Raw genomic sequence first — 24,924 nt, forward strand, 5'->3', positions numbered from 1 at the left:
CGAACACAATAAAACCTTAACTTTTTTCCAAAATATCATCTGGTTGGTATTTAGTTTGAAGTGTGAGATTATGTAACAACTACAGCTACTCAAAAAAAAAAAAAAAAAAAAAAAAAAAAAGAAAAGAAAACCAATACCCCCCCATCCCCCACACCCCAAACAGTACTCTAGCTTGAAGTGTAACAAGATTTATTAAAAAAAATAATAATAATTTCATTTCTGGGAGCCAGAGAATGTCTTTGGTCTGGTATTAATATTTTAAGAATTTAATTTTAATACCAATCCCAATAAGCAGGGCCCTTAAGATTCATGGTCGATATTTTAAGTATATGAAAATAGTTCATTCTTTGCTAGAATTTAATCAAGCAAGTCATTTGATGAAAGGTTGTGTAAGTAGGAAGATTTTTCAAAATATTCTCACTGAAATGCTAATTCAGTAACACAGGCTAAATAGAATTTGTGGAAATAGCACATCTCAGTTTCTAACTCCGCCGTAAAACAGTACCGTTACTGTTCTACTTATAACACCATGTTACTTATATCTGGGAGATGACCTAGTCTTCCGTTTTTTAATGCCATTTCTTTTCTTGGAGGAAAAACTTTTGGACTTGGGAATTTTGGAAGCTGAAAGCTGAGCCGGTTTTTCACAGTTTGCTGTCTCAGCCATTTTTCATATTTCTCAGACTTCGTAGTTCCTTTCTTAGGTGCTTTAGAGCAACTGAAATATCGGCCAGCTGGGGATCATTCTGGGCCTTGCGAGTGTAGAGACGGAAGTGTCTGATGGTTTCAGATAACAAGACTTCAGGGTCTGCACTTCTTTCCTGAAGGCGCAGCATCCGTTCACAGGAGATGGCGTAGTTCTTGTGCCAATTCACCGGGTGTTCCTTTCGTAAATAGACAATCTCCTTATAAAGCTGGAAGACAGCAAGAACATTGACATTCCATTGTTATCCCTTGACTTTTTAAAAAAGACTAGAAAACACAAAGGAATTAATAACACAGGGAAAAATAAATGCAAGCAGCCTGTAGTAAAAATCTAATCGTTGCTAGGCCATGCAGAAAATGCAAGGATGATACTGTAATTATTACAGTAGCAGGAGGCAAATGCATTTCATATAAAGCTGTTTCTGGGGTTTTTTGGATGTTGCGGAGGGAACTTTAGACACACTGGGTCAGGACAGAATGCTCTTCCTCCAGAGAGATGTTCTGGGAAAGGGATTTGGTTCTAATTCATGGAAAGCTATTTACTCAACAGGCAGAAAGGTTGAAACTCTAAATTTAGCTATTAAAGAAAAAAAAAGTAACTTTCTTTAGAAAACTGCATGGAAAAAGAACTTGAAGAAATTTCAATTTTGTCCCTCATTTTTACATAAAATTCTCTCTACATTATAAACAACAGTATTAACAATAGTAGCAATAGAAAACCTCTAACAAATCCAGCATCCAACAGGCTGGGCATAATATAATTTAAGAGACATCCTTAAAGTGAGATGTTGAAAATCTCCAGTGTCCTAAAATAACAATTTTCATAGTTAAAACTCTGCCCCCAGGAATTCAGAATTTTGTTTTTCAATATCAGATATAGTGTTGATTGGATAGAATTAGAATCTTTAATATTGAGTTTTCTAGAGGAAAAAGATAAAAAATTAACAAATAAACCAAAAAAGTAGATGCAAATCTACAAAACAATATTATGCTTGCTTATTGGGGAATTTCACAACCTTCTTGGGGATTTTCAAATTGAAGTCAAATCCACAGGCACTTGAGTTAACCAGTAGCCTCCATTAGAGCACAGGACAAGTAATGATGCTTTCTCCAGGGACAAGGGCTTTTTGAATTAGAACTATACTCATTACATCATTCAGTTGAAAGGGACCCGATTATATTATCTGTTTCCCCAACTCCTACTCTAGAGTAGACAAATGCATATCCAGTCTTTTTCAAAACAACATCCCCATGAAAAATTCCCCAATCTGTATTTTTTATGTCATTTTGATATTTAATAACTCTTAGTCCCGAAGTTGCTTTTAAAGCTATTTTCCCTTTGCCTTCACTCCATAAAATAGGAAAGAGTCACCTCGTACTTTTCATAGACTTCAAAGCTATTAAGTCAGCATTTTATTTTCTTGGTAAAATATCCAAAGCTTCTCTACTTTTTCTCATAGTCTTTTTTATTTTCCCTATCTGCTGCTCCTCTTCCTGAGCCTCCCTCCAATGAGGGACATGTGTAAAATGCACGGCAGGCTGCCCTGCACAAAGTCGGTGCTCAGGAACTGCTCAGGTTCTTTTCTTAGCCGTTTTCAAAATCCTGATTAGATTTTGGAGTGCAAGATGGATGCCAGCAACTCAGTAAGCACTTTCCAATGGCTCAAGAGAATAAGAGGCTCACTCACAACCTCCCTGCTACGTCTTCGGACATCAGAACAGCCATACTACCCTTTTCTAAAACACTCTGATCCTGGTGTCTCATCAGCTCATTCTGGATGGACCATTAGTCACATGTGCTGTATCTTAAGAAGCTAACAGTCATTTTTCATCATGTGGGAATTGTATTTCCTCCTCTAAGCGTGAATCTTTGTGACACTAAGTTTAGTGGAACATATTCTAGTTTGGGGGGCATCTTCAGTGTATCAACTGTATTCCTAAAGATAACAGATCATTCTTGCTTTCCCAGTACACCTGAACTTAATGTTCTGGATAACTATTGAGCAGGACAATGTAAATAATAACAAAAATATCTTCTATACCTAACAAGAATGTTCTTGAAAAACCTGTGCGAGGAGGTGATTTGTGTTGACTCATCAAGTATTTGAGCTCCTTTGTCTTGCAAATGATGTCACATACCTGGAGACACACGTGAAGGAGATACCTATAGACTATGTTACAGACTTGTGTTCACTGAACAGAGTAATGCCTGCAGGCCCAAAGGGACAATAAATCCATGAATTGGCTTTAGTGGTGGCCTAACGACTGACCACGGAACAGATCACTGATGAGAACATAAAATAGTACTAAGTCTCGGATTCCTCCCAACTAAATACTTGTTTTTAGTTTTTGTTTTTCACAGAATCACAGGGTATTAGAGATGAAATGGATCTGACATGGCCAGGATGTGAGAGATAATCTATAAAATTTACAATCCACTTTTTTTTTTGAAAGAAAAAATAGAAAGGTTAATTGGCCCACAGTTAACAGTGAATGGTGGAGCAGGCCTTGAACCAGGACTCCCTGACTGCCAGTCAGAACTCCAGAACACTGCTTCCTGTATCTAGTCCCTGGCTGTCCTTGATGGGCACCTCGGAGGTGTCCACCTCTATCCCTGTGGTTTCCTGCACCACATGTGTCTGGCTGGCTTCCTCTGATCTTTCAAGATGACACTGCAGTGACATCTCCTGTGGCAGCTTTCCCTCCCTTCTGCGCCACCTCTCCCCAGGAGGCTGTGCTCATATGCCTCTCACTGTCCCGTGGCACCCCTGCACAGCTCTTGTATTTCTCACTACTAACAGGACTTTATCTTCTATCTCCCTCTCTGGCGTGTGCCCATTTGACAGCAGGGCCAATGCCTGATCATCTCCATCACAGTATTTGGTACAGACTGGGTGCTCCATAAATGCTCTGTGAGTAAATGAATACATGAGTAAACCATGGACCAATAAGCACACAATTGAGGAGTAAAAGCTGTCACACTAATTGGACACCATGCTATTTTGACTCAGTCCCAAACAAATGCCCTGGCTGAGTAGATCCACAGCAGCCCAGAGACAGCATAAATAATCACTTGCTAGACATACAGCTCCTGGGCTCCATTCTCACTGGCTTTTGCCAGGATGTCTGTTTCCTATACTGCAGGCTCCAAGACTATCTCAGAAGGCGGGGAAGAGGCCAGTGCTATAAACCACAGAAAAGCAGGGCCTTGTTAACACAGTGCTACAGCAAAGCAAGCCTCTGGTCTGTACCCTCGTTCCCATCACAGAGGACCAGCTAAGCAAGAGCCTTAGCGTGCCTGGCCGTCTGGCTTCCTGGGGTTATTCTCCACGACCCTTTCTCTCTCTCATGAAATCTCAACCAGCCATGGTCCGATCGTTTCAAGTGTTGCCAGGGTCATGACTTTTGTATAGAGGGCGACCCATCAGAACTGCTTTTTAAGAAAATAAAGCCATCATCTTAGCTTCCTATTACTGTTGTAACAATCAGCACAAATGTAGTGGTTAAAACATAGCAGTTAAAACAATATAAATGTATCATATATTTCTAGAGGCTCTAGAATCTGTTTGGTTTTTTTTTTTTTTTTGCCTTTTCTAGCTTTCAGAGGCTGCCTGCACTTCCTAACTTGTGGTCCCTTCCTCCATCTTTCAGGCCAGCTACCTGGCAATCTTCAAATCTCTTTCTGACCTCTGCTTGCAATGCCATGTCTCCTTCTCTGACTCTGACCTTCCTGCCTCCTTCTTCTAGGGACCCCTGTGATTATATTAGGCCCACCTGGATAATCTAGGATAATCTCCCCACCTCAGGATCCTTAATCACACCTGCAACGTGCCCTTTGCCGTGTAAGGCCACATATTCACAAGTTCTGGAGATGAGGACATGAACTTCTTACATTATTTTGTCAACCACGGTCATTTACTTTAAATATTATTTGAGAGACACATGACTGTTTTTCCATTTGTACTGATTTATAATGCCAAATAAAGCTGGAAACAAAAAAAGTAAAAACTCTGTGATACACTCTCTTTACATCCCAAACAGTCACCACTACCCTCCCACCAAATGTATTTATATATGTAAAAGTGCAACATACGTTATAGGCGTGAGTGTAGAGTTGAGCTTTCACATTTGAAGGCAAACTTGCACTTTCTGCCAGGTTAAAGATGAAGAACGGTGTTTTCATCCTGGGAGTGGGAGGGTGTTCACATCAATTTCACATTCAAAACTAAATCGGCCAGACTTTTCCATTGATGAGGATCATACAGAACCCTTTATCGTATTCTTTTTACTTCTTTCATATTCACAGAAGTTTACTCTGAACCAACAGTAGCCCTCCCCCACCCCAAGACGCTGCATTCTGTTCATCATCACTGTTGTGCATCACCTTCCCTCCAGATGTACATCTTCACTGTGCAAGAGCAGCTGGGAGGGGAGACTTGCTGAGTCTGTCAGCACATCCCCAAAGATACCCATCACGATGGCTCATGCCGTGTGTGACCAGTTCTTCAAAGGTGGCTGGACTCTTTGACCACATGAACTCATCCGAATTGTATTCAGCACTCCAATTAAATCAATACCTGCCCGAATAATGACCTGCTTTCTTCATGTGATTTCTCCCCAAGCTTTCCCACAGTCACACTGAAGAATCGTGCAAACATTTGGTATATCTTTGATTAGTCCCTCAAAGCAAGTATTTGTTCTTATAACCGGGTTGATAACTTGAAATATGCAATTTTCTGACATTTCCAAAACACTACTACAAACACTTTTTTGTAATTGTTATTTTGTCAAGAACCATATTTCTTGACAATTAAAAAAAAACCCTCTTTAAACATATTACACCCTAACTCAATTTCTGGTGCACTCAGCCCCTGGCCCAGAGTGGGCATCAATCCATTTTTCCTGGAGGAAGTACTTCATACTTGGTACCCCTGTCTGCATCACTTAGGCCTTTTACATTTTAGGCCAAAGTCTGTTAGTTAGTGTTAGATATTTTGAATATTTTAAAATAATGGCAGGAACACAGAGAGACAAGAGCATCACTGTGAAGTGTTCATTTCACATAGGAACAGGGAAGTCCAGCATCTAGCACGTGAACAGTCAAATCTCTTGGAATATGTCTGTCTGCTCCACTGACAATAGGAACTGTGTCGTATTCCAATGTGTAGCCTCCAAGCCTAGCATGGTGCCTGGTTTCTAGGAAGTTTTCAATAAGTGCTTAAATAACTAACTAGCACATTACACATGGGACAGGGTGGTAATTATCAATCTCTCCTTAATCAATTACACTGACTTTGGTTTAGTGGAGGCGGGAGAGCACAGGAGTGATGAATGTTCCAGTCAGAGAGAGGTGAATTTTGGACTCTATTGGTAGAGCTATGCGGCCTACAAGTAACCTCTCTGCCTTCAGTTCGTTCTTTTTTGTAAAATGGGGTAAGATTGACTTCTCCACAGGTTGTTGTATGGATGAAATGAGATTATGCCTTAGTAACAATTAGTACAATGCCCCAAACAAAATAATCGCTCATAAATATTACTTTTATTATCACCATGCCCCACTGCTGCTCAAATGAAAATTGCCACAAGCTACTTCTACTACATTAAAAGTAGACTGCAAACCGAAAGTATAAGTTAGTCACCTTGCTTGCCACATCTCTTCATTGGCCACAGATTCCCAGGAAGAAGGATCAAACCTGTAGTTAGAAGAAAATGGTAACATTTTCCTGCCAGTTACCTTTATTATTACGGACATGTCATTTTTGTTTTATAATCTTACAAGGCAAATAAAATAGGTTGCATCTTGAAGAACAGATAGAGACCAAAGTAACAAACTTATTCCCTTAGAAATATTTGATGGTTAGGAATCTGAGGTTTTGGTAAATGCATTTGTAATTTGCATGATGAGCCCCACTGCCTCACAGGAGCACACTAAAGCTCAGTGGGAAGAGGCTGGAGGCTTCCCGAGAGCTGTCAGGCGGGCAATGGGGTAGGGGTGAGGCCTGGGTCCCTCTGTGGGCACAGCTGAAAGCCATAGAGCTGTGAGAAGAGGGGACTCCTGGCTTTGAAAAATCGTTGTTGGAGCTAGGATGCTGCTCAAAGAGCACTGGCTAAACCGTTTGCCGATTTTTTTCCCACTTAATTAAAATTTCTCTTAGCATGTATCTACTTTGACAAAATGGAGGCAGTGAGTGATGCTGTGTACCTGTACTGTCATCGGCTGTTTGGAGAACAGGGTATTTTCCAGCTTTTCCTCACAATGGTCACAGAGTACTTTGATATACAACTACTTATCCAGCTCTGGCTGGAGCACAGCAGTGGGGTCTGTTTGCTCATATCGACTCAGAAATCTTCGGTAGCATTTGTTCATATGATTTTGAGTGTTGCTCTTGAATTATAGGCTTATAGCTCAGTTGGTAAAGAATCTGCCTGCAATGAAGGAGACCCCAGTTTGATTCCTGAGTCAGGAAGATCCTCTGGAGAAGGGATAGGCTACCCACTCCAGAAGTCTTGGGCTTCCCTTGTGGCTCAGCTGGTAAAGAATCTGCCTGCAATGCGGGAGACCTGGGTTCGATCCTTGGGTTGGGAAGATTCTCTGGAGAAGGGAACAGTTACCCACTTGAATTATAAGCAGTAATTATCTAATCTTTGCATAATTCATAATTTAATTTAAAAAATAGGCAATAGAGAGCCTATCTTTAGATGGTGACTCCTTTTCCATATGGGAGAGAGTCAACTATAGGTAGAGATGCTTCCAGGAAGACTAATCAAAACAGCAGAACGAGGCTAACGGCAAACAGTTGTGAAGAAAAAGTTACTTAAATCCCAGTCTTCCTACAGAGAAGTGATCTGCCATTCTTTTTTTTTTTTTTTCTTGTTTTGGCCACACCATGTGGCATGTGGGATCTTAGTTCTCTGACCAGGGATGGAACCTGAGCCCTTTGCTGTGGAAGTGGGGAGTCTTAACCACTGGACCACCAGGGAAGTCCCTGATCCGCCATTCTTGAAGAAAACAAATTGAAGTGACAAGTTTATGTGGGTGGGAACTATTAGCGACAACAGAGTGCGCTTTAAAGCTCTGCTTCAGCTCATGAATCTCTCCCACTTTTAGGGTCTGAGGTACAGGATGACGGACCATGTGGCATTACAAGAGCTGGATGTGGATGGTGGCACATATCTAACTACGTGGTGCCCACTTAACCATCACTGCCTTTCCTCCACCTCTCCATTGTTCTTCAAGCCTGAGGACAAGAAATATAAGTTCTCCTTCTCTATCACGGTACTCTGTGGGCAGCAAATAGCAATATTAACTACTAATAAAAAACAAAAAAAAATCTAAAAAATTAAAAGGCATTTCAAAATTCAGTGAGTTTTTTAGGCACACAAAACAGCTACACACTGATGGCAAACAACTGCCCTCCATACCTTCCATAGCTTTCAGTCCAGTTGTAGATATTTCTCGTAAGTTTAATCCACTCCTCAGGGTTGAATACAATCTCTGAAGAAACTAATTTGTCACAAGAACCCCATGGCCAAAGTGAATAATTCTTTTTCCAGGTTGGGTCGCCTTCGTGAATTCCTATGCAAACAAACGTTTCTTTTCTATTGAAGACAGAAAAATATGTATTATCAGCTTAAGGTTCTAAATGCCAAATACATATAACTCAGGAAGGGTCATTTTTTACTCTAAACCTCAGTTACCAATAAACCATTTGTGAACACTTTGGTTTCTTTAAATCTCTGCCAGTAGATTGCTTTAAATTTATATTAGTGGGGGAAAAAAGCTGTCTAGAGATTGAAGGGAAGCACACAGACATAAATAATAAAACCTACCTGTTTTTGACACAGAAATCAGAAGAAATCAGGTGGGGACAAAGGGACAAACACAAGGAAAGAGTCTGTGGTTCTGTCTCATGTGTAAATAGACATATTATTTGCTACCTTCTAAATTTTATAGGTGGAAACATGTCTTTGTATTAGTAGTACTACTAATACTAGTAGTCTTTCTGTCCTCCAATTTCCATTGCATTTTACTTTTAATCTCTTTTAGCATTATTTTATTGAAGCTACGATTTTCATTTACAAATCCTTCTGAGTAGCCCAAAAGTAGCCTGAGGATAGGCTCTTTATCTCTAAATTAATTCTGAAATCTAAACATGGAACAACTATCTGAAGACTCTGAACAGTAAATAGTAGAAAGAAGATTGAGGGAAGAAAGCAGAATTCTGAGTTCCACCAAATCCGTGGTGAGTTTACTCCTGTTCATCTTCCAGGATTACCTGGCCTGAACTCAAGGAAGCCTGAAACCCAAAATACATACCAAGTGAGAACAAAAAGATCTCAAGAGAAGCCTTCCTCTTGCTTTTTTCCTGACTCCAAGGAGCAGGAAAAGGAACTTGTAAGGATTGAAAGAGCAGAGGAAATCCCCAGAACTTTTTCCTTTCCCTCTTTCCCTGGGCACCAGACAGCACTGTGCCAGCAGCAGAAGCAGCAGCACAGTGGCAGCTGGGCAGGTTCCTGCAACTCTGTGGAAGTGGACGCTGCTCGCTAACCAGAGGAGCCGTGGTTCCAAAGATTGGGAGCAAACTCCCATTACTCCTCCACTGGATGGGCTTCATACAATTTTAGAAAGACAGAATGTGTGTCAATGAACTTGAAGCTAGATCAAGAGAAATTGTATAATTTAAACAAAGAGGAAAAAATACTGAAAGTATAGAGTCTTAGGTACCTGTGGAACAATATCAAAAGGTCTAACACTGGAGTCATCAGAATCCCAGAAGAGAAAAAAGGTGGAGCAGGAAAAGTACTTAAAGAAATAACGTCAGAAAACTTCCAACTTTTGTGAAAGACATAATCGTTCAGATTCACGAAACTTAGTAAATCCCAAGCAGGTTAAACTCAAAGAAATTCATGCCCAGATACATCATAATCAAATTGCTTAAAATTAAAGACAAAAAATCTTGAAAGCAGTCAGAGAAAAACAACACATTTCACACAAGGGAAACAATGATTTAAATAACTGTAGATTTCTCAACAGAAGCCATGCATGGCAAAAGGATATAAAATAACACTGTTAAAGTGATGAGAGAAAAAAAAGAACTATCCAACCCAGAATTACATATCCAGAAATATCCTTCAAAAATGAAGGTGAAATAAAGACTTTTTTGGGTAAAGAAAGACTAAGAGAATTCACTGCTAACAGTCTTGTTCTGAAAGAAATGCTAAAGGACTAACTTCAGAAGGGAGAAAAATGATACAAGATGGAAAGCTCAAACACCAGGATTGAAGGAAGAGCAACAGATCTGGTAAATATCTGAACAGATATCTAAGACTACTTTTTCTCTTAAATTAAAAAAACATATGTTGAAAACAAAAATTATCACATGTCTAATATAACATGTTTGACAACACAATCAAAAGTGGAGTAAAGGAGCTTACACGCCAGTAAGATTTCTACAGTTCACTTGAAGTAGTAAATTGGTTTAGTCACTAAGAGATGTCCGACTCTTGTGACCCATGGACTATTGCCCGCCAGGCTTCTCCATCCGTGGGATTTTCCAGGCAAGAGTACTGGAGTGGTTTGTCATTTCCTTCTCCAAAAGTAATAAATAGATTGTGATAGTTAAATATGTCTGTATACTGTAATTCTAAGAGCAACCACTGAAAAAAATTTACCAAGAGACACAGTAACATGGAATGCTAAAAAAAAATCAAATTATCCAAAAGAAAGCAGGAAGGGAAACAGTGGAATGAAAAACAGAAGACCAAACGGAAAACAAGTAATAAAAGGATAGATGTACATCTAAAACATGTCAATATTTACATTAATGCAAATGGTCTGGATATAAATGAAATGATAGACAAATTGTCAGAATGGATAATAAAACAAGAGTCAAATATGTGCTATCTACAAGAAACCCACTTTAAACATGACGTAGGTGGCTAAAAGCATAAGAAAAGAAAAAGATATGCCATGAAAACCCTAATCAAATTAAAACCAGTCAAAAACCCCAGAAGTATTTTTTTTTTTTGTAAATACAGAAAAAGGTGCAAATGCAATTAAATGAAGAAAGAATATAAATGTTTTCAACAAATGATATTAGGACAAATAACATTCATAGGCAAAAATATCTTTGTTCTAAGCAAGCCCCTTGTAAAAATTAACTCAAAAGTGATTTTTGATCTGAGATATAAAACATAAAACTGTAAAAATCTTAGAAGAAAACATGAGATAATCTTTGTGACCTGGCATTAGGCAAGAGTTGTTTGACAGGAGATCAAAAAGTATGATCCATAAAAGAGAAATATGATAATTGGATTTCATCAAAATAAAAATTACCTGCAAAAGACACTTTGAAGAGAACAAAAAGACTAGGAGAAAATATCACATGTTTAATAAAAGATTTGCATCTAGAATAGACACAGAACTCTCAAAACTCAATAGTAAGAAAACAAACAATCCAATAAATCCAATAATCCCAGTCCTAGGTATGAAAACATATTCATACACAAACCTGTACATGAATGTTTATAGCAGCTCTATTCACAAATAACTGGAAACAGCCCAAATGTCCTTGAATAGATGAATGGATAAACTGCAGTACGTCTATACAAAGGAATATTACTCAGTAACAAAAAGGAATAAACTATTGATACACAACAATAACTTGGAAGGATCTCAGAGGCATTTTGCTAAAGTAAGGGATGCTAGTATCAAAAAGTCACATACTTTATGAGTCCATTTATATGACATTCTGGAAAAGGTAAAACTACAGTAACAGAAGAGGCCTGGCGTGCTGCGATTCATGGGGTCGCAAAGAGCTGGACACGACTGAGAGACTGATCTGATCTGATAGTAACAGAGGATAGATCCGTGGTTCTGAGGGCTAGGGGTCTGGGCACAGTATAACAACAAAGGAGCAGAAAAAGGGAGTTTCTGGGGTCATGGATTTGTTTTGTATCCTAACTGTTCTATCTACTTGGCAAGTTCTTTCTTAGTCTTTGAGTCTCCAAAGTTCATCCATACCAGTATTATCATGCTTACCAGCTGATACTATAACTTATCTGTTTCACATTTAAGGCATCACTTGACATCTGTCTCAAAGATGGTAACAGCAGGGATCACACCCATCCATCTGCAGCTAGTACAGGTGTTGGGACATTTTTAATACCCAAAGTTTATTAAATAAATGCTGAATGAATGCCCCTCGGCAGAATTAATTGCTTCCTCATCCATGGTCCCAGAACATTTGGCTTACACTGTCAATTAAGTCATCCATTTAGTAAACACACATTGAACATTTACTGTGTCTTACACTTTACAAGGCTTTGTTAGTACAGAGCTTACACCGTTATGGCTAACTGTATTCATATCTATGTATATATACAACTAGATTGTAGTCTACTTAAATCTGGAACTGAGTCTCACTTTATTGCCTAATACAAACGGATAGATAGTAGGTTCAATTAGTGTTTAAGACGTTCAATTAAATAAACTGCACCAAAAATGCCTATTTGGAGATGTTGTTAATATTTTATTCCAAAATAGAACAATTAATTATTTCTCAACAGCACATTTATACCTATTACCTTCATATGACTTCATGAGCCACAGTAAACTTCAGGCTCTGAACACCAAAGTACCACTTCATTATGTTCTTAGTAAGGGACAGTTTAACTTTGGAATTTATAAAAATTTCTGAAATCCTCTTTATAAGAGAATAGAAATTATGAAATAAGTTTGCTTCTTCAGGCTCTGGACAATCCCAAGCATTTCAGGGACAGGAAAAATATTCAACAGTATACCACTGAAGGAGTTATTTATTCTTGACCTTAACTATGAATAATTTTATGTTCTGAAGTATAGAATTCACAATTCTCATATGTTATCTCAGTCAGCATAACTGTAGGTGTTTTTCTTATTTATAAAAATGCCTTATCCTTTAGAAAAAAATCCTTGAGCTATTTTTATATAGTGATTATTCCCAGAAAACATTTGCATTAAACTTAAAAGGGGGCCATGGTGTTGATCAGGGGGAAACTATAATTGCTTGCGATCTACCTGCAATGATTTCAAGTAGGCAGGCACATCTCCAATTTCTCTGAATTGTACTAAGATCTTATTTGCTATTCTTGCTAATCTGTCTTTATTTTTCCTTTACCCAGAACAATAACATTTATTTCTGCCTGGTCTCATTTATGCACAGATATTCAATTTAATTACAAAGATAATCTCACCGGTGACAGGGAAATAGGTATAGAAAATTGGTCTTTTGGATGAAGCACAGCTGCTACATAAACAATTTTAGAAAAGCTTAAGATTTTAGAAAAGCTATTATATGAAAAGAATGCTTACTGTTTATTTACTTCAAGAAAATGATAAAGATTAAATGTGACCATTCCACTAGATAATATTCCTTCTACAGGATTCCACTGGTTCCCAGGAAACTTGACGCCTGGTAAATGCTTTGCCATCTTGGGTAGATACCACTCATAAGTCATCATCTGCCAGAAAGATAACATGTGATATCATGCTTTTAATATGTTTCTTTAAAAAGAACCAAGTTTATCAAGGATGATGAAAAAGTTACCAAATGTGGGGTTACTCATTAAATATAAACATAATTGAAAAATACATACAAATGCAACCAAGGTATGTGCCACTATTCTTCTAATGACTCAGACCTTAGATTTTATGTCTTAAGTTATAATTATCAGCTATCAATAAAATCAGCACCTAGTTTATGACCAGAAGGACCTCCTGTTCTTATACCTAGGGAGTGTACTGAACTTTGAGAACCAGCTTAAGCATCACTTCCTCTAGGATGTCCTCCCCAGTTTTCACAGCAGAACAAGATGCTCCTGTAGCACGATGTACCTACCTTGATTATAGCTTCTAGCCTATTCCTCACTAGACTGAGAGCTCCTATAGGAAAGAGACTGTATCTTTTCACCTCCTTGCCTCTGCACCTAGCACAATGCCTGGCACAGAATAGTTCCCAAACTATGTTTGCTGAAGCTGAAATGCCTTTTTGATAGCCAGACTAGACAACCTAGGCAAAATAGAGAGATGTGTCATTACTCTGTTCTTTCATTCATTCATTCAGAAAACAAAAACAAGTAGTGCTTGACCTACAGTGAAGAAGATATAATCCCTGCCCTTGAGAAGTTCAATCACATAACCTAGGCGTCAAAGTTAAAAACCCCTTGGCTAAATAATCTGAATTTATTAATAGCTCCAAGTTAATTACATGTCCTTACATATTCTTTTGGTTAAAATAAATCATTAGTATTAATTTTTTTTAATTCTATACTTAATATATACTTCATCCTACAATTTTATATGTACAAATTTCAGTTTTTAAAGAAGACTTCATTAAAGTTTGGATATCATCACTTGAGCAATTATGTTTATGTTTTACCTGTCTCTACAAGTCATTTAACTAGAAGTGACAAATTAATTTTAATCTAAGTATGTAGAGGGTGCTTCCCTGGTGGTAAAAAATCCACCTGCAATGCAGGAGACGTGGGTTTGATCCCTGCATTGGGAAGATCCCCGGGAGGAGGGCATGGTAACCCACTTCAGTATTCTTGCCTGGAGAATTCTATGGACAGAGGAGCCTGGCAGGATGCAATCCACAGCGCTGAAAAGAATTGGACACGACTTAGCTACTGAACCACAACAACATATTGGAAATACTCAAAAAGTACTTATTGAATTAGAGTTTATTTCCCAATAAGTTTCAGTATTTGAGAATCAAAAGTCAAAGTCAAAGTCGCTCAGTCATGTCCGACCCTTTGTGACCCCATGGACTATACAGTCTCTCCAGGCCAGAATACTGGAGTGGATTCCTTTCTCCAGGGAATCTTCCCAACCCAGGAATTGAACCGGGGTCTCCTGCATTGCGGACAGATTTTTTACCAACTGAGCTATAAGGGAAGCCCCTATTTGACAACAGTAACATTCATTAAATAACCACTTTGTACTAGGACCTTACTGTTTCTCATTCAATTCTCATAATAACCTTAGGTGAGAATAATTATTTCTGATACTGTTGATTGCCCACTCAACAGCCAATCCTTCTTTTCAGCTAACACAATCCTGGTTTTAATCAGGGAGTTACAGTCATTCTCCTTTGCTAGTGAGTAGTTTTTGGAGTAGTCATGTGACCCAATACTGGTTAGTGGGGCCTGAATAAAGGTCTGGCGGGGGCATCTGGGGCACATGTTATTCCCAATACAGAGAGAGAGAGAGAGAGAGAGAACTCAGAAGAAGCACTTTGCATGCAATGTTTAGAACCAGGCATCCTTCAATTCAAGAGACCTGCAAAAAAGCTACCCTAGAACACGGCCATCATGGAACTGCTTGTATTATCAATCCTAAAAGCTCCTTTCTCCAGACTACTTGTTTTGTGAGATTAAAAATCCCATAGTTTAAGCTACTCTTAGTGATTTTGTTTCTTACATTCAAAAGCATCCTAACTTACTTATCTAATGATTATTTCCATTTTATAGACAGGGAAACAGAAGTTCTGAAAGGAAAACTCTTTAGCCCTAAGTCATACATCCAGGAAGTGAGAGGATAAGGATGTGAATTCAGGTTGAATTAACTTTGAAATCCAAGCTTCTCAACCATAGTACCTGTATTTAAAATCATGGTATACCATATTATTAACAAATGATCTAGCTTTTGTCAGATTCTAGATCATTTTAATCAAGACCAAATGAATCATCAGTGTACATGACATAAATGCACACTGCTTATAAAAACATGTGTGATTTTCAAATTTCCCTATATTTGCAAATCTGTTTAAAGTGTTGTCAAATTTTTAAATTATTTATTAATTGAATGAAATTTATTCAATAAGTATTGTTTTTTCAAAAAATTTTTAAAATCAGTATTGTGCCTATAATTTGCTCAATCAAACTAACAGTACTTTTTCGAGGTTAAGAATTTCTATTTTCCTGATGACTGTTCTAAAAAGAGTGGAGATAGATTTGTTCTCTTTAACTATTTATGGCTTAAACAATAAATCCTATAGTTTAAATACATTTTTTTTAGTTCCAGAAGATTGTTTTAATAGACCTTGAAATTTTCACAAGTCCTTTCCCAACATACTTTTGTCATAAGATCTACAAAATTTACAAATTCTATAACAGAATTGTGGTTAATAATTTCTATTTTGAGTGAAATGTTTACTTACTTGCAGTATGACTTATTTTATAGTCAGCCTAATTTATTTTAATCTCTGGACCAGGGGGCAGTGTTAATTCGAATGGCTGAGCTGATTGGATGTAAAAGAACAATTTAAAAATAAATTTACAACACAGTATTGTCATGGTCTGCCATGGGAACTAGAGACCTAGGATGTTGTTTGAATCTGAGACATATTAATTCTTAAAACACTCAGTTTAAAAAACAAAGAAGAAACACATGACTTATCCTATTAGTTACAATAAAGGAAAGAATGTGATATATATTTTACCTCAGAGTGATCATGAAAACTGTACCCATGCACTGTTAAAAAAAAGAAATAGTTCTTTAAAATACACATTTTAAAACAATTGCTACTACTATATTTTAAGTATATTTCTCACATACTTACTTCCTGATCCACTAATGAAATATCTGGCCTCAGTCCCTCACAATAATGCATGTAACGGAGAGAATTCCCTGGCAGATCTCCTCTGAGTAAGATAATTGCATCACGAGGCATGGAGGATAGAAGGTTCTTTGCAAATTTATCAATCACATAGTTGGTCCTTTGGTCACAAACGCTAAATAAAAGGATTTAAAAATATTAAAATAGCAACACATTGTTTTGGTTTTAATAAGACTAGGCTTATTCCCCACTCCATTCCTTTCCCATTATACAATCTACACTTAGTGTTTTAAATATTCTAACATATCTTCTAAGAGGACACATATATTTCAAAGGGAACACTACTAACTGGAGAAAAAATGTAGAACTAATTGTGCTAGTGAAAAAAATCAGCGTACTGCTTTACTTCTGGAATTTATAATCATTTCCATAAAAAGGGAACAAGTTAGTACTCAATAATGAGTACATTTTACCCCTAAAAACATATCCAATTTCACTAAGAAGAAGTAAGGTGTCTAATTCCACTTGGAGTATAACGTAATTTCATGTTAATTCCATTTAGTTCAAAGGGATTTTCAGAAACGCAAAGGAAATTTGCCAGTTTCTGGCATACATTTGCACATTTGTCTGACTCTCTTGCATGTAGAGGTTGATCCTTTCTACCACTTCCCTGGACCACTGGCTCTCTGTGTTCCTCTCTCCCTTCTAGACTGAAGCTGATTATCACTAGGGGATGAGCCCAGTGAGAAAGAAGGGAAGGAATAATTTGCTGAGATATTTACTTCTCTTCAGCCATTATTTACTGTTGCCAACAATAGCAGTATAGCTCTTTTCGATGATGAAGTGGACTTTATAACTTCAAAGGAAAAACTGGCATGAATTCTCAGAGCCTTCCACAAAAAAAGAAAATGAATACAAGAGAGAAAAAGCATCAAATAACTGAACAAGTAATGTCCTTCCTCTTATTATCAGGTCCATTACATGTAATGGTGATAAGAAACACAGCCTAAAGGTGAATCATTGAGTTAGCATCACAAAGCAAATTAATACTTCCAGGAACAAATACTATCCCTGCCTTTGTAATTGATGATGCAAATGTTTCCTACTGTGATGCCCTACTTTGCAGGGTGATGCCTCACCTTTTGCCACCCAGCAAAGTTCCATTCACCTGGAGGCAAAAAAGAATCCAAATCAAACCAAGCCACCCAGTCTGTGCAGGCATCCCTGGTGTGGAAACTGAGTTGCCCTGAAGACCTGAGCCAGGAGAAGAATGGGATAAAAGAGGGGTGGGAAACACACTATGGGCCTGGCAAACCCTTCCCGAGCCAGCTGTGGAGTTGTATCAGGAATCTGCCTCCCCTTCCCACAAGGCCTCCTGGTGACACAGAGTCCCTAGCATGGCTGCTCCTCAGCATTATAAAGTACCAATCAAATCTCACTATAACAAAACTCCAGCGGACTCTTCCACTTCTGTAAAGTCTATTCAATATTACTGCAAATAAATGAATTATCATCTAAGTCTTTACATCTTTTATGTTTGACTGACATTTACATTATAATGGTCATTAAGCAGATTTTGAAAAATACAAACAACACTAATAATGCATAAGGGTTAAGAAACTTTCAGAACTTTGAATATTCAAAATATTTAATATACACTACTACAGAGTATAATAGATAAGGGCCAAGGATTACTCAAAAGATAAATTCTTTGAAGCACAAAGTGAATTATTTTAGGGCATACAAAAAAAGCCCAAATTGGGACTTCCCTGCCAGTCCATGAGATGGTTGGATGGCATCAATGACTCCATGGACATGAGTTTGAGCAAGCTCCAGGAGTTGGTGATGGACAGGGAAGCCTTGCCTGCTACAGTCCATGGGGTCACAAAAAGTCAGACACGACTAAGCGACTGAACTTAACTGCCAGTCCATTGGTTAAGACTCTGTGCTTCTACACAGAGAGTGCAGGTTCGATCCCTGGTTGGGGAACTAAGATCCCACAAGCCTAGTGGTATGGCAAAAACAAACAAAAGCAAGACTTCAAATGTCTTTACTCTCCATCTAAGTGGTATTTTAGATCATGGAATTTTACATATACGCCACAGAGCTTGCTCAAACTCATGTCCATGGAGTCACTGATGCCATCCAAGAGTCTACAAAGTAGCTCTAGGATCCCCTTTAGTGGAAAATACACAGGTAGTTTACACGCACCACTTGAACGCCTGTTTGCAATGCCCTGAAACTATATATCACTCATGCTGAGATTCTTATTCAAAAGTTTAACAACCACTGCATTCAGATCAAGCTATCTCACTTTGAAAGCTAGTGGAAGGTAAAGATAAAACAAAGCCCTAGATTCTAAATATCCCAACTGTCTCTGGCTGGAAAGCTACTTTTCATAAAAATAACCATGTATTACCTATAGTTAGAATATATTTGGCAAGTTACAAAAAGAATTGCTGAAAGCCATTCCAGATACTGAAGCCCGTTGGTGTTGAGCACTCGGTTACTCTCAGATACAAGGGCAGCCAAACCGATGCCAGCAAGGACAGCCACCACTGCATTGCTCTGCATCCAGAATCGTTCCACCTGTGAACGAGGCATGGGAACAGTGCATCCAACTGACTGTTTTATGTAATCAATCAGGTATTTACATATCTTAAAAATATACTGCATGCATCTAGTTGCTTATGCCTGTGTCATTTATGTCTTCTTAACTGACTTCCCAACTCAACTCCACGTCACTTGATTTTTCCATTTTCAAGCATTCTTCCTTCCCTGTCTGACATGTGGATCTCCCTTTTTGGATCCACAAAGTCTTTTCTATACTGCATACTTAATCTTGAATTCTTTATCCTAATGTGCAAAGTTGAAGAGGTGGAGAAATGCTTTTGCTTAACTCCTGATGTTTCCTTCCATGAGAAGCCCTGCCAGTATAACACTCTTTCCCTTCACTTATTTCTCCTAGAAGGACTGTAGGGACTGAGCTGACTGGACAGTTTGGGAGTTGGGCCTGAAGAGCTCTCCTCTTTCCTCTCTCTTTCTCTTGGAAGTGAGTTGCCCACAGGAAGTACTTGTCCAGGGGCAGACTCTGGGGTGAGGTGAACTGGGGAGGGAAGAGGCCCATCCTGAGCAGCACTGCTTGTGACTAGACTGTTCAGGGATACAGGATGAGAAGGCTCCAGTGTCCACAGGTATTAACCACATTCTCCAACCCCATCGTTATTGGTAACAAAGGTGATTCTCCCACCCAATGTACTGGTTTATCTTGTTCTCAACTGATTCAGAACTCAGGTACTCAAATAAGGTATTATTCATCAGGTCTCTCGGAAATATACACACATGGTTGGTTTTGGCTGCTATCTACATTTACATAGGTTCTGTTATAAGGAGAAGAAATACTCTAATCTCAGATATCGTAGTCAGGGAAAATTGAAATACACTTCCTGTTTTGTACAGGTGTGGACTGGTGAGGTAAGAAAATAAGGGAATATGTTGGTAGAGACCCTAAGCACAACCCATATTTCTTTGCTATTTAAAAAAGTTCCAGAAGAAATGTGAAAAAGAAAGTGAAAGTGTTAGTCACTCAGTGGTGTCCGACTCTTTGCGATCCCATGGACTGTAGCCCACCAGACTCCTCTGTCCATGGGATTCTCCAAGCAAGAATACTGGAGTGCGTTGCCATGCCCTCCTCCAGGGGATCTTCCCAACCCAGGGATTGAACTCATGTCTGCTGCATTGCAGGCAGATTCTTTACCAACTGAGCCACCAGGGAGGCTCAATCCCCTAAAACATTAAATTTAAATACAATTTCCAACTTCTCATCCTTCAACATGTAAAAAACCATTGAAAACACTATAACTAAACCAGAAAGGAATATCCCTAAGACAGTCTTATTAGAAATCTAAACTTCAGGATACTGCTCAGTAGCCATAGCCATTGTATAACCAAATACCACCAACATCCCCCTCTAAAAAAATTAAAAACACCATTAATCCTAAAAAAGAACGACCAAAATTCAATACAATACCACAACCAACACCACCACTTACAATTAATGTGAAAGTGAAAGTGAAAGTGAAGTCGCTCAGTCATGTCTGACTCTTTGCGACCCCGTGGACTGTACCCTACCAGGCTCCTTAGTCCATGGGATTCTCCAGGCAAGAATACTGGAGTGGGTTGCTATTTCCTTCTCTACAATTAACATGAGCCCCCCATAAATAGGTGAAGAAAACTCCACAAAACCAATCACAAAAATAGTACTTAAATATGATGGATGTTATCATTATTCTTACATGGAATTTACCACAAGTAATGATATGAAAAACCATCATTGTTATTCAACTATAAGAACACTAATGACCATCATTCAGAATCACATCCACTAATAAAAATCATCAACAATGCATTCATTGATCTCCCCACACCATTAAACATTTTCATCAAGCTATTTTAAAAAATTCCAGAAGAAATGTAGTGGTTCCTATTAACATATCTCCAAGCACACATATAAAATGACTAACTTAAATCTACCTTACATTTATTTTTCTATTTAACTATTGTGCTAATGAAACAATGCTTTCCGCCCCCCCCCCCCAAAAGAGGCCTTAGCCTTACTTATTCAATAATTTAATTTTGATTTGTGATCATGTATACACAATATCAGGGCTTCACTGATAGCTCAGTTGGTAAAGAATCCACCTGCAATGCAGGAGACCCCGGTTCAATTCTTGGGTCATGAACATACCCTGGGAAAGTGATAGGTTACCCACTCCAATATTCTTGGGCTTATCTTGTGGTTCACTTGGTAAAGAATCCTCCTATAATGCTGGAGATCTGGGTTCGATCCCTGGGTTGGGAAGATCCCCTGGAGAAGAGAAAGACTACCCACTCCAACATTCCAAAGAGTTGGACATGACTGAGTGACTTTCACTTCACTTCACGACAATTTTAACTATTTCTAAGACTGGTTGCCCTTCTACAAGATTCATGAAAGACAGATTTGTACATTCTTCACGAACTTTCTGGTCAAAGGATATATCTAGGCAAAACTTACCACACCCATGAAAAGCGGTTTTGAAATATCTAAATTTGCCCTCCAGGCAAAGAACAATGAATAAATGCAAAACATTCCAGTAAAAAGCCATACTAATGATGGGCTTTGTCTGTCCCTATAAAAAAATTAAAATATGTCAAAAATTACTTATGTGACATGAATATTAATAATATTACAGTTACAAGCTATAGGAAAAATATTTGGAACTAAAAATCTTTCCATTTTTAAATAGGAACAAAGAAAGACCTTAGGCTTAAAAATGTGAGTTGGCATAGATAACCAGAACATAGTAATAAGTCACACTGCACTACATATTATAAGCATAACTTGGAACTATGCAGCAAAAAATATGAAATTAAAATCTGCAGAAGAAAATATAAATTACTAATCCTATTAAATTTAAGCTTAATTAAACATATGCAAAACAAAAGAATAATTTCATGCATCAAAATAATACAAATTTTAAAATGACAAATCTCAATGCTGGTGAGAATGAAGTTGTATGAGAACGTATGTTAGTACAATGTTCAAGGAAAATTAATTTGATAATATATCAATATATCAAGAGCCTTAAAAAATATTCACATTCATTGACCCAGTAATTTGCTATGTGGGCATAAATCTTTAAGAACCAGAAATACTGGATAAGAATTAATCCATAACAATGCCTTGGTATTTATTTACAGTAGTGGAAAAAGTGGAAGCAATCTAAGACTCTTAAATAGGAAAACATATAAGTTAATTGTCCCAGGTTTTAGAATGGACTATTATACAGAAATTTAAATGATCTTAAGTATTTGTCCCTTCTTTTCTTTGGAAGGAATGATGCTAAAGCTGAAACTCCAGTACTTTGGCCACCTCATGCGAAGAGTTGACTCATTGGAAAAGACTCTGATGCTGGGAGGGATTGGGGGCAGGAGGAGAAGGGGACGACAGAGGATGAGATGGCTGGATGGCATCACTGACTCGATGGACGTGAGTCTGAGTGAACTCCGGGAGTTGGTGATGGACAGGGAGGCCTGGCGCGCTGCGATTCATGGGGTCGCAAAAAGTCTGACACGACTGAGCGACTGAACTGAACTGAAGTATTTGTTATGGTATGGAAAAATGCTCACTATAATGTGAAGGGTTAAGGAAATAAAACAATAAGTATATATTCAAATATACATTTATATAAGAATATACTCAATAGACTAGAAAGTCAGTAAACGAGAAATTAACAGAGCTTCAGTTCAGTTCAGTCGCTCAGTCGTGTCCGACTCTTTGCGACTCCATGAACCGCGGCACGCCAGGCCTCCCTGTCCATCACCAACTCCCGGAGTTTACCCAGACCCATGTCCATTTAGTCGGTGATGCCATCCAACCATCTCATCCTGTCGTCCCCTTCTCTTCCTGCCCTCAATCTTTCCCAGCATCAGGGTCTTTTCAAATGACTCATCTCTTCTCATCAGGTGACCAAAGTATTGGAGTTTCAGCTTCAACATCAGTCCTTCCAATAAACACCGAGGACTGATCTCCTTTAGGATAAACTGGTTGGATCTACTTGCAGTCCAAGGGACTCTCAAGAGTCTTTTCCAACACCACAGTTCAAAAGCATCAATTCTTCAGCACTCAGCTTTCTTTATAGTCCAATTCTCACATCTATACATGACTACTGGAAAAACCATAGCCTTGACTAGATGGACTTCTGTTGACAAAGTAATGTCTCTGGTTTTTAATATGCTGTCTAGGTTGGTCATAACTTTCCTTCCAAGGAGTAAGTGTCTTTTAATTTCATGGCTGCAATCACCATCTGCAGTGATTTTGGAGCCCAAAAAGATAAAGTCAGCCACTGTTTCCACTGTTTCCCCATCTATTTGCCATAATGATATAGTGACTATATTAATTCAATTAATGAACATGGAAAAAATAACAGAAAAAGGAATTACTTTACTCACTTTCTTGTTAAACATATATTTGCCCAAACTGCAAGGGCTTGAATGTTGAATGAGAGTTGGGTCCTCATATTTGTCACTTGAGAACTGTAAGAGACAATTTAATTTATTATTGGCAGAAAACAAATTTGCTAGTTCCAAACAAAGCATTCTTTACATACTATACCTGATTATACAGTAAATAAGTCAGATTTTCAATTATTTTGTGTTCTTTTAAATTTGGGAGAAAAAGTACCACAAGAAAGAGCTAGATAGTCGTAAGATGTTTTTCAGCTGTAACACTGAATTACCAACTTACACTATTTGAGCTAAGAACAAATAATTATTTGGTATTTTTGATATTGGTCTACTATACTGATATTATACACCAGTTTGTATCCCAGATTAGTTTGATAAGAAGTCATGTGAAATTGAAAACAAAATTAATTCAAATAATTTTCTGGAGATCCAATCATGGAGAAAAAAGGAAAGAGAATTGATCTCCAACCATCCTTTTTGAGGTTATCTCCTTTCTTAAAAGTCTTCCTTGTTTTCTGTATTATTTGGTACAAAAAGTGTTTAAGCAATCTCCAAGAAATGTATTTCCCCCCTATAATTAAATTCTTTCATTAACTAATACATTTTCCAAGTATTATCTGAGTTTTCAAATAGCTCTGGCAATCTCCAATTTTTAATAAAAAAATGACTCTAAACACTATCTCAAAGAACTTTCTTCTCCCTACTGGCAATTTTATTGGAATAAATGTAATGCCATAATTATGGAAACAACACAATGTGTATTTCATCTACTATGAGAAGATCAGAGCAGATCAGTCGCTCAGTCGTGTCCGACTCTTTGCGATCCCATGAATCGCAGCACGCCAGGCCTCCCTGTCCATCACCAACTCCCGGAGTTCACTCAGACTCACGTCCATCGAGTCAGTGATGCCATCCAGCCATCTCATCCTCTGTCGTCCCCTTCTCCTCCTGCCCCCAATCCCTCCCAGCATCAGAGTCTTTTCCAATGAGTCAACTCTTCGCATGAGGTGGCCAAAATACTGGAGTTTCAGCTTTAGCATCATTCCTTCCAAAGAAATCCCAGGGCTGATCTCCTTCAGAATGGACTGGTTGGATCTCCTTGCAGTCCAAGGGACTCTCAAGAGTCTTCTCCAACACCACAGTTCAAAAGCATCAATTCTTTGGCACTCAGCTTCTTCACAGTCCAACTCTCACATCCATACATGACCACAGGAAAAACCATAGCCTTGACTAGACGAACCTTTGTTGGCAAAGTAATGTCTCTGCTTTTGAATATGCTATCTAGGTTGGTCGTAACTTTCCTTCCAAGGAGTAAGCGTCTTTTAATTTCATGGCTGCAGTCACCATCTGCAGTGATTTTGGAGCCCAGAAAAATAAAGTCTGACACTGTTTCCACTGTTTCCCCATCTATTTCCCATGAAGTGGTGGGACTGGATGCCATGATCTTCGTTTTCTGAATGTTGAGCTTGAAGCCAACTTTTTCACTCTCCACTTTCACTTTCATCAAGAGGCTTTTGAGTTCCTCTTCACTTTCTGCCAGAAGGGTGGTGTCATCTGCATATCTGAGGTTATTCATATTTCTCCCGGCAATCTTGATTCCAGCTTGTGTTCT

At 38.3% G+C, this 24,924-nt stretch overlaps 1 protein-coding gene across 5 annotated transcripts in view; it reads right to left on the reverse strand.

Moving 5' to 3' along the window:
* Window positions 1-172: 172 nt before the first annotated feature.
* Window positions 173-24,924, reverse strand: part of TMEM260 (transmembrane protein 260) — a 70,231-nt gene continuing 45,479 nt past the window's right edge. For 3 of the 5 annotated variants that reach the window (XM_010847696.1, XM_010847697.1, XM_010847695.1), the window contains 9 exons: window positions 23,298-23,381; window positions 21,361-21,475; window positions 18,724-18,893; window positions 16,308-16,479; window positions 13,058-13,206; window positions 8,128-8,304; window positions 6,345-6,398; window positions 4,799-4,889; window positions 173-914 (listed from right to left, as the gene is read on the reverse strand). In XM_010847696.1, the coding sequence (XP_010845998.1) occupies window positions 660-914; window positions 4,799-4,889; window positions 6,345-6,398; window positions 8,128-8,304; window positions 13,058-13,206; window positions 16,308-16,479; window positions 18,724-18,893; window positions 21,361-21,475; window positions 23,298-23,381 (1,267 nt within the window). In that variant the 3' untranslated portion in view covers window positions 173-659. The remainder of the gene's footprint in view (window positions 915-4,798; window positions 4,890-6,344; window positions 6,399-8,127; window positions 8,305-13,057; window positions 13,207-16,307; window positions 16,480-18,723; window positions 18,894-21,360; window positions 21,476-23,297; window positions 23,382-24,924) is intronic. The other 2 variants (XM_010847699.1, XM_010847698.1) reach the window with 2 other exon arrangements.

The sequence above is a fragment of the Bison bison genome, unplaced genomic scaffold (assembly GCF_000754665.1).
Source record: "Bison bison bison isolate TAMUID 2011002044 unplaced genomic scaffold, Bison_UMD1.0 scf7180017864254, whole genome shotgun sequence".
In the NCBI taxonomy this organism is placed as follows: domain Eukaryota; kingdom Metazoa; phylum Chordata; class Mammalia; order Artiodactyla; family Bovidae; genus Bison; species Bison bison.